General features: G+C 38.9%; 1 protein-coding gene across 1 annotated transcript; it reads left to right on the top strand.

The window, feature by feature from the left end:
- The first annotated feature begins 6,192 nt into the window (after window positions 1–6,192).
- On the top strand, window positions 6,193–6,843 carry LOC109217317. The gene has a single exon (XM_019381558.1). It carries the CDS (start codon window positions 6,193–6,195, stop codon window positions 6,841–6,843), a length of 651 nt encoding a protein of 216 aa, XP_019237103.1.
- The last annotated feature ends 4,351 nt before the right edge of the window (window positions 6,844–11,194 follow it).

Genomic DNA, 11,194 nt, shown 5'->3' with positions numbered 1-11,194 from the left:
ATAATCTTTTACTTGGACTGGTGTCAATTACCTTACGACAAATTCGACGTACAATACTACAGGGTGCAACATCGTTGTAACTTAATACTGCGATGCGTAACACTACCGTAATGTAATACTGTAGGGTGCAATATTGTCGTAACTTATTACTGCGAAGCGTAACATCAACGTAATGTAATACTGCAAGGCGTAACATCATCGTAATATAATACTGCAAGGCGTAACATCATCGTAATATAGTACTGCAGGACGTAACATTATCGTAATATTGCGGGGTGTAACATCATTCCCCCCTTTGCAACATTCGTCCTCGAATGTTGACTGATGCTCTTATCATTTTCATAACTTATAGCTCTTGTGAATATCTTAATACTCTCCTTTCCATTTAAGCAGTTGCTCTGTGAATAAATCCAAGTCTAGTTTATTCCCCCCCCCCCCCTTTAGTCTTCTTGCTCATATCATGACTTGTGGTCGAAATCTTTCTAATCTCGCCACTGCTGCTACCTCCTGTCACACGGCCTGTATGACCCTGGCTTTGTAAGTGTGCTTATGCAATTCATTTTTCCTTTTTCCTTTTAGCTTTTAGTCAATCTCTAGGCCTTACTTTGTAAACATATATAAGACTTAATATGATGCCTCCGCGGGTATCTATAGGTGTACTGAAATTCTTCGCTCGATACTTTGTAGAACTTGTGAATATTGCCATATCTTATTTCATAGATCTGGTTATCCATTCGTATGACTTTACTGCATTTACATGGGTTATACTACACCATAATTTTTACTTCAATTTATCGTTACTGAGGTATGTTTACCAAGCTCTCAGTTACTTTTGTTACCTATCCTTTAGGTATAAATCTCAGTCCTGTAATGCTCCTTCCTTAACGTTCGTCTTATGAAGGATGGCGTAATCTCATGTCATAATTTCTAACTTGCATCTGTCCATTGTTGATTCACCTCAACGTTGATCTACAATCCTCCACTTGAAGACTTGAAATTTCTTACGTAATACATTGCCGCTAGGGCTTACGTTGCGTTGAGGAATAATTGAAGTGATTTCCATAATCGTATTTCATAGTGTCTCAATGTGATTCACCTTATGGGGGGTATCATAATCTCGTGCCCTCAGTGAAATATTTTCTCCTCCTCTTCTTCCTGTTTTTTTCAAATCATTATTCAAACGAAGGCCCAAACGTCATCCTTTATCTGTCATAATTACACCCTTATTTTATTACCAGGTCAGCATTTCATTCTTTCTAAATGCTATTATTCTTAGGCTCCTTTGAGTTTATTCTGGCTATACTGAGCGATCTATAACTTAGAGAATCCATTAGCTCTCTTATTTCCATGAGCTTAATCTCAAGAACTTGTCCATTCTTGTCACTTTTGTTACCTTTTCACTCACCCTTCTTTTTTTTATCCTTACTCCCATCTTCCTAAAACCTTGTTGCTCTACCATAATTTAGCCTGCAACCTACACATATCTATTCATACTTGTTCGCTAGCAAGTAGATTTCCTTATGTTATTCTAGAACATCAAGCGAGACATCACATCGTCTCTAACTCTTCTTTTATTCTCTAATTAGACCTTTCGGTACTTAGAAACCATAGGCTGGCAGGTATACCACTGACGATGCTGCTATCATTCCTGGATACTGAATCATAGTGCTTTTAGCCTTCTGTCCGAAGTTTGGACTATTCACGATCTTCTGCCTTTGAGTATCTTGTACATTGTTCACCTTTACCTTACTTACCTTAAAATCCACATCGTATCTTTTTTATCTCTTTCATGACCTCCTTCCCACATAGGTATAATTCTTATTCACAACTTGAAGCTCTATTATAATACTTGCACCTCTGGTGTATACACAATTCGGTGAGAGCTTCATACTGACTTCTTATAAGGCTGGTACTTCTTCTAACATGCTTTCTTGTAGAGCCATTATGGATTATAGTTGTACTATCCCTCTTGTACCTCTGATATTAAGAGTGATCCCACAATGTTCTTGATCACGATTTCTGTGATTTTCTAGGTCCAATAATCATAGTCCTGATTTACTTAGTTGATGTAACTCTTTAATTTCCTCTTTACCTTGATCAACCCTTGTGTAGGCTTAAGCTATCTTCCGATCTACGGATCATGGTATCAGTTATTACTTTAACCCTTCAAGGACGCTATGGAATATCCAGGATATAATCTTCTAATAATTCAATCCTTTGTCTATGACCTGGACTCAATTCTTTATTTTAACTTGTACCGGAGTCTTCTTGGCTGATCATTAATCGAATAATTCCTTTCGTTCCATTTTAGCTTTCTTCAAACGTAAGCAATTGCTTTTCCTGGTCATTTTGTCCCTTGTTGCGTACCTACTTAACTTATCTTAGTTCCCACGCATTCTTTTTGTGCAACTCATATAATCTCGAATACTACCTTTGATTTTACTTCCCGTTCATTAACCACGGTAGGTGCCACTTTCCTTTGGAGTACTTACAATGTTATTGCGAGACTGTTGTAGCATGACCATTTCCTCTTTGGGTCGTTGTGCTTAGGTTGAAGCCTTCTCCCTTATCTCCTCATCTAGTCTTTCGTTATAGTACTTAGGGAGAACTCTTGACTCTCGTAAAGCTATGAGCCTTATTACGGATCTTTTTGATGTCCTTCCTTGCCTATAATCATCCGTAGTTGTTTACCTTTGTGCCCTTCTGCTTGTAGGGTTGCTTCTGAACTGATATTTTGACTGCCTTTCCAGTGGTACTTTCTTTTATTTCCATAACATCCATACGATACCTTTTACTACCACAACTCCTATCTGAATATTTCTCAAGGGTTCCGATGTCATATCGGCGAGATTGAATTCTCCATGTTGGGGTTTACTATGTTAATCTTGCACGATCAGTTGATTTGTCTGTATCCTCTTTTCTAGTCATAACTAGGCTCGTCCTGAATCAACTGCTAACTATTCGTTGGCCCATTCTTATGTCAATATTCTGCGAAATCTTTCTTGGGGTATTTCCTTACATCTCGCACTGGATCCTTAATTATCAATAACATCTCAGGCAGGAACCCTTACTTTTTCTCCTTGACGTCGCGTTTGCATAATGTTCTGGAATCGTAGCATATCTATAGGATTCGAATAGTTATTATCAATGCATGAAATATTACTTATATGAATAGAGTTATTTATGGAATTTGTGCATTTGCACGTTTCGTTTGTGTCGTATAGATCATGCCAAAAGAAAGAAGGGATAGCCTTAACATACCTGTTCCTGAAATTATTTAAACGGAATGAAGCTTCTGCTGCTTCTGAATCCTTGAACGAAAATTGTGGTTGCTTCTTTGAAATTTCAATCGAACTTTTTGGCTAAGGATTTGAATTGTTTGGACGAAAATGGTTCTGCTCTAACGTTTTTGGTTTTAAAACCAAATACAAAATGAGATGTTGTTGGGAGCTTTTTCAAGGAATTCATACCAAGTCATGGATAAGGTTTACAATACAAGTCTTATTAAGACTTTAAGCTCATGACTTGGTTAAGTTACTTTAATTCCTAGGTAGACACCTGCACCTATATTATAATGAGTCACCTTTCCTGATTAGTGGCCTTGTGCCACGCTTCTAAAGTTTTGTTCGCTTATTAGTTAACTGAGTAATGTTGTGTTACCCGATAATTAATCAATTACCTGCATAATTTAGAATTACAACAAATTACTTAAAATTTTATTTATTTTTAATATACTATATATATCCCACTATCTTGGTCATACGGTACCTTGTATGGTACTAGACCGTAAATATCGGGTATTAACGCTCAACTCGTATTTTATCTCCAAATGCCAAACTTGGACGAAAATTTATTTTCTTTGACTTGCTTCCCCTTTCATCTTCACGAATTTACTCATCACTTGTGAAATAGCATAATCCTTATAATCTCCAAATAATCTTTTACTTGGACTGGTGTCAATTACCTTACGACAAATTCAACGTACAATACTACAGGGTGCAACATCGTCGTAACTTAATACTGCGAAGCGTAATACTACCGTAATGTAATACTGCAGGGTGCAACATTGTCGTAACTTATTACTGCGAAGCATAACATCATCGTAATGCAATACTGCAAGGCGTAACATCATCGTAATATAATACTGCAAGGCGTAACATCATCATAATATAGTACTGCAGGACGTAACGTTGTCGTAATATTGCGGGGTGTACATTACGAGTTATTCTAGGGTGTAACTCGAATGTTTTTACTTTATTGTCTTTTGATGTAAACCCTCATATCTTCAATTCAATGAAATGAAATCAATATTTCATCGTCAATGGATGTCTCTTTTTTTCTTTATTCTGATTTTGCTATTTTTCTTATCTTTTTCTTTTCAGTTCTAATAATGCAGATTTAAATAACATTACAGCTTATGGACTTCATGCCCAGATCTTATAATGTTGTCTAACTGTAAAATAATGAATCAAGAACCACAATATGATGAAGATGAGGCTTTTAGGGAAATAAATCGAGAATTGAACAATTTGAGAATAAGCCTAAGCCAAACTTAAATGAAACCGGGCAAGTTAATTTGGGCGGTCCAGAAGAGGCCCGGGAAACCATGATAAGCATTCACGCCGATGAAAGAACTAGAGATGCATTGATCCAATTTTTGTTTAAATTCAAAGACGTGTTTGCATGGTCCAATGATGATATGTCAGGACTAAGTGTTGATTTGGTAGTGCATAAATGGCCGACTTATCCCGGTTATCCTCCTGTCTAACAAAAGCAAAGAGAGTTCAAAACGGACATCAGTGATAAGATCAAAGAAGAACTCACCAAATAATTGAAAGCTGGTGTGATCCGAGTGGTCTGATACACCACATGGTTGGCTAATGTGGTCCAGTGCCGAAGAAAGACGGGAAAACCCGAGTGTGTGTTGATTATCGGGATTTGAACAAAGCAAGCCCCAAAGACAAATTCCCATTGCCAAACATCTACATTCTTGTTGACAACTGTGCCAAACATGAGATACAATCTTTCGTGGATTGTTATGCTGGGTATCACCAGGTTCTGATGGATGAAGAAGACGCAGAAAAGACGACTTTCACCACACCTTAGGGAACTTACTGTTACAGGGTCATGCCATTTAGTTTGAAAAACGCCGGGGCGACCTACGTGAGAGCTATGACTACCATCTTCCATGACGTGATGCACCAGGAAATTGAGGTGTATGTGGATGGTGATCATTAAATCCAGAACGCATGAAGACCATGTGCGGGATTTGAGAAAGTTCTTCGAGCGCCTGCGCAGGTATGACTTGAAATTGAACCCAGCTAAATGCGTATTTGGAGTTCTCCATCTGGAAAGCTTTTGGGGTTTATAGTCAGCTGGAGGGGTATCGAGTTAGATCCAACAAAGATAAAGTCTATTCGGGATTTGCCACCTCCGAGAACCAAGAAAGAGGTCATGGGTCTGTTAGGAAGATTGAATTACATCAGCAAGTTCATTGCTCAGCTTACTACCACGTGTGAGCCCATATTCAAGTTGTTGAAGAAAGATGCGGCGATCAAATGGACGGATGAATTTCAAGAGGCTTTTGATAAAATCAAAGAATATCTGTCAAATCTGCTAGTGTTGGTACCACCCGAGCCAGGAAGACCTTTGTTCTCATATCTAACAGTCTTGGAAAATTCCTTTGGTTGTGTCCTGGGGCAACATGATGTGACCGGGAAGAGAGAACAAGCCATATACTACCTGAGCAAGTAGTTCACCAGTTATGAAGCCAAATACACTCTATTAGAAAGAACTTGCTGCGCCCTAACTTGGGTCGCCCAGAAGCTCAGACATTATCTTTTGGCCTACACCACATATCTCATAACCAGAATGGATCCTCTAAAGTACATATTCCAAAAACCAATGCCTACGGGAAGGCTCGCAAAATGGCAAATCCTGCTCACTGGGTTCGACATTGTTTATGTCACCCGCACGGCAATGAAAGCCCAAGCCTTGGCTGATCATCTAGCTGAGAACCTGGTTGATGATGAATACCAACCCCTAAGCACTTATTTCCCAGACGAGGAAGTAAATTCAATTGAAGTAATTCCATAGGACACCAATGCTTGGAAAATGTTCTTTGATGGAGCTGTAAATGCAAAAGGTGTCGGGATTGGGGCAATTCTGATTTCACCCATGGGTCAACACTATATGGCCATAGCCCGGCTTCGGTTCTTCTGTACCAGCAACACCGCTAAGTATGAAGCCTGCATTATAGGCATGAATATGGGAGTGGACCTGGATGTGGAGGAATTGTTAATCATGGGAGATTCTGACTTGATTATTCGGCAAGCCCAAGGTGAATGGGAAACTCGAGATATCAAACTCATCTCGTATAGGCAATATGTGGAAGATCTTAGCAAACGATTCAAGTCCGTCAAGTTCAGGTATATTCCTCGATTCCACAATGAGTTAGCTGATGCATTAGCTACTTTGGCCTCAATGCTACCATATCCGGGCAGTGTCCATATTGACCCGCTGGAAATCCAAATTCGCGAAAGGCATAGTTATTATAATGCAATTAAAATAGATCCAGATGTTCAGCCATGGTATCATGATATCAAAAGGTTTTTGAAAACGAAGGAATATCCTAAGCAGGCCAGTGGTGATCAAAAAAGAACTATCAGAAGGCTTGCCAGCAGTTTCTTTTTTAGCGCAGAGGTCTTGTACAAAAGAACTCTAGATTTGAATCTTTTGAGGTGCGTAGATGCCCGAGAAGCTGAAAAGATCATGAACGAAGTGCATTCGGGAGTATGTGGGCCTCACATGAACGGATATGTCCTTGCAAAGAAAATCCTTTAGGTAGGTTATTATTGGATGACCATGGAAAAGGATTGCTTCAGTTTTGTCCGGAAGTGCCATCAGTGTCAGATACGTGGTGACCTGATTCATGCACCGCCTTCGGAGTTGCTTCCTATGTCAGCACCTTGGTCGTTCGTTGCCTAGGGTATGGATGTTATTTGACCGATTGAACCGAAAGCTTCAAATGGGCACAGATTCATCCTGGTTGCCATTGATTATTTCATAAAGTGGGTTGAAGCAATCACTTTTAAAGCCGTCACCAAGAAAGCGGTGGTGGACTTCGTGCATTCCAACATTATTTGTCGTATTGGTATTCCTAAGACTATCATTACAGACAATGCTGCAAATCTAAACAACAATTTGATGAGGGAGGTATGCGAACAATTTAAGATTACGCATCGTAACTCTACCCCTTATCGGCCCAAAGCTAATGGCGCTGTCGAAGCTGCAAACAAGAATATCAAGAAGATCCTCAGGAAAATGATTCAAAGTTCTAGACAATGGCATGAAAAGATGCCTTTTGCACTACTGGTACATCGCACAACCGTGTGCACATCGGTTGGGCCACGCCCTATTAATTGGTTTATGGCAATGAAGCCATAATACCCGGAGAAGTTGATATTCCCTCTCTTCGAATCATTGTTAAATCTGAGATCGAGAATGATAAATGAGTCAAAACCCGATTGGAAAAATTAACTATGATTGATGAAAAACGGATGGCCGCAATTTGCCATGGGCAGTTGTACCAACAGGGAATGGCCCATGCCTACAACAAGAAAGTGCGGCCTAGAAAATTTGAAGTGGGGCAACTCATTCTGAGACATATTCTCCCGCATCATGAAGAAGCCAAAGGAAAATATGCTCCAAATTGGAAAGGTCCTTACATTGTAAGAAGAATGTTGCCAAAGGGAGCACTATATTTGGGAGATATCGAAGGACATGATCCCGAAACAGCCGTCAGTGCAGATGCGGTCAAGAGGTATTACGTTTGACTACTTTCACAGCTTTTAACATGCTTCGATTGGAATGGCGAATGCTTTCTTTCTCACTATCCAAACACTACCAATTCTTTATAAGCCCTTTGAGCCATTTCCCTTTTTCTTTGATTACTCTCTTTGGAACCTGGAAGTTATTACAAATAAACAAAAAAGAACAAAAACAAAAATGATGATGAAAAATGAATGAAAAAAAAGAGAGAGAAAAGAAAACAAAACAAAGGAAAATCAACAACAACGCTCCTTCAAATACGTTCGAATTGATTCCTAAAGGATACGTAGGCAGCCTCTCTCTGGGGTTCAGTCACACCAAAACAAAAATCCAAAATTTCCCCCAAAAGTGAAACTGGGGCAGAATTTAAATGGTTCGGTGATAGTTTTGCCCAAAAGGTTCCAAAGTTGTAATTCAATCCAAATGCTTTTCACCCCAAAATCCTGTTCAAGTCCTTCCGATCAATCGGCAAAGATGTTCAAATTGGAGGATACAACTACTTGGATCTGATGCAACCAAATGAGAGAAATAAAATGAGAGATTCTTATCGGTGAAAATCCTCACGGGCACCGTAAGGCGTTTGTAAGCAGAGAAATCAAAATGAGAGAGTCTTGTCAGTGAAAACTCGCAAAGAGCACTATAAAGCGATGATGAGAAGAGAAATGAGAGAGGTCAGCTGGTGAAAACCCGCAAAGGGCGCCACTGATCGAAAAGAGGATCCCCACAGCCATCGGCATCGGCAGAGTCCTGGCAAGGTTTCCCGATTTTGAGGCATAAGTTGTGATGAACTTCTGAGAGTGGGGCAGTTTACACAGATCAGGCATCCAGCCCAAGAGGCATGTCATGTTCATTGAAGTCCGCATGCACTCCAGATAAGTCCTTCTTTCTTTTGCCCCGAAAGGGATACCTTATGTTGGGACCAAACACACACGCAAGTATACATGGTCGTCAAGTAATAAAGTGACTCAAAAGTCGGATGTCGAACCCACAGAGACTTAGATTGATCATTAACTAAGCAAACTAAAATCAATTAGTTTTCCAAGATAATCAAGAGTGATGTTCTTCTATTAGTCTACTATTGCAGAAATTAAACAAATAACAACTAAATCAACAAGAATGCAAATGGGTATGATGAGACTTTAATTCAGAGAAGATGAAGATTCCAGGGTTGTGGTTGGTTCATCAATCCTATTAAGTTCAATAATCACACTCGTTAATCCAGATTATCTGTGGTTGCTAACTAACCAGATCTTTTATAAGAATAGCATGTTCCCACAATACTACTCTCCTGTCCACAATATATCAATCCTATATTCCTATGGTATTGAGTCTATCATGAATGAATATAATACGATATTTAATTAAGCAAGACTGTTAGGTATATTCCTATCCTAACCGCGAAATCTTCCCCTGAGCCACGGGTTCAGAAACAAGCTCTCTTTAATTCTACTCTAATCTAAACATGTCTTTCACAAGCATAGCATAGATAGTTGGATGAATTGGTAGCTACAACAATTCACAAATTAAAACAAGAATTAAAGAAACAACCACAAGATGATAATCCGAATTAACATATATGTATTTAATAAACGTTAATAATCATGTCAACCACAACCCTAGAAACTAGAGTGCTTAGCCACTCATGTCCGTAGCACAATTTTCCAAGTATTTTGCATAAACAAATTACAAAGCAAAGATGAAGGAATGAAGAACTCGATGATTTCCTCCTCCAAAGAATGCTCCAATCGTCTTCTCCCTTTCAAATAGTCTCCCTAGGTCTAAGATATGTGAAAAGTCTTCAAAATAGCGTTTTTATATGTATTTATACCAAGTAGGATCAGGCCCAGACGAAACACCTTTTTCTGTGCGAAATAGGATTCTGGCTCTGTAAAATTTGCACAGGTGCGCCGCGTGGGGCGACGCGCCACGCGATGTGCTTGTGAGGAAGTTCAGAGAGTTGATTCTGATAGGCTGCAGGAAATTTCCACAGGTGCGGCGCGCGCCGCACCATGCGCCAGCGATAGTGGGAATTCGCAAAAATGCAAAACATGAAAGTTGTAACCCTTTCAAATAGCTTTCCAGCGATATATTGTGACAGCCCAAACAGAGTTCTGAGCAAAAATTTATGTGCATTTTACTAGACAATGCATTGTATGCCTGATCGATTCTCCGTTTCGTTTTTAACTATCATCCATTGATCCCCGAACACGATCCCGGCTTAATTCCTTGGGCTTTTACTCAAAATTCAAAGCTCCAAATTACTTGAATTCATTTCATAATATCTACACAGCTCGGAATCACTCCTGCAAGGCGTAAAATACACAATTAGTGAAGAACACTACCGATTAAAGCTCAAACTCAATTAAAGTGCAGTAAATCAGAGTGTAATCAGCGACTAAAATACGCAATTATAGCCTATCATCAACACCCCACACTTAAACCATTGCTCATCCTCGAGCAATGAAACTACACTTTATATAGACACGACCTTTTTAAATAATTCTCCTAACTCATCACACCATGAATATTTAAAATAGACTAAGCACAAGAGTGTAACATCTTCACCTCAAGATTTGAATCACAAGTACCACACATTATTCACAACTCGCCCACTTACTCTAACATAGAGGTCACTTACATTACCTTTTCTTCATGAATCAAGTGCCCTCACACAACAAATGAGAGTAGTTCCACACAATAAAATTTAAGAACACTTAGGAACTCAAGATAGAAAGAATTCATTCACTCTCAGAATTAAATAACATTCATATGCCACAAAAGATGCACCATAGGCTTGCCCGTAGTGTAGTACTCTACTAATCGAGCTCATTCAGTCTAGTATCAATTAGGACTTTATTTTGTTGTAATGTAGGCTGAGAGACGGGTAAGATACATTTAGATATAAGAGTGACTACACCTCCCTAAGCACTTTAATACTTATACTTTAACATTTAAAACCACACACTTATGTCAAACCATAACTCCACCTTCACATCAATATATATTAACTCCATACTTCTTTAAGCACAAGTATATCACTAGCCACCACCATCAAGAATTATTTTTCACAACAATACAACTAATTAATTTTCCTTTTTCAATTCAAGTGGCTTTTATTTTTTTTCAACACAGTGCACCTTTCTCCTTATTTAATTAGTTCCACTCAAAATCCAAACCAACCACCCCACACTTTAACTTTTACAAAGTTCATAGCAATTCAAGTACTCATGAGAGGTGAAGGGGTTCAAATAGATGGTTAATTCAAACAAATGGGTAAGGCTTGTAATATGGTTTCCAAAGAAACAGGATTACAAGATCAAAGGGGTTAACTATGATACGTAACAATTAGGCGGGTAAAATATAT

Source organism: Nicotiana attenuata, unplaced genomic scaffold (genome assembly GCF_001879085.1).
Source record: "Nicotiana attenuata strain UT unplaced genomic scaffold, NIATTr2, whole genome shotgun sequence".
NCBI lineage: Eukaryota > Viridiplantae > Streptophyta > Magnoliopsida > Solanales > Solanaceae > Nicotiana > Nicotiana attenuata.
This window is presented reverse-complemented; position numbering and strand designations above follow the sequence as displayed.

Coding starts and splice junctions, on each gene's coding strand:
- LOC109217317 (XM_019381558.1), top strand. CDS start 6,193: ATGGCCATAGCCCGGCTTCGGTTCTTCTGTACCAGCAACACCGCTAAG.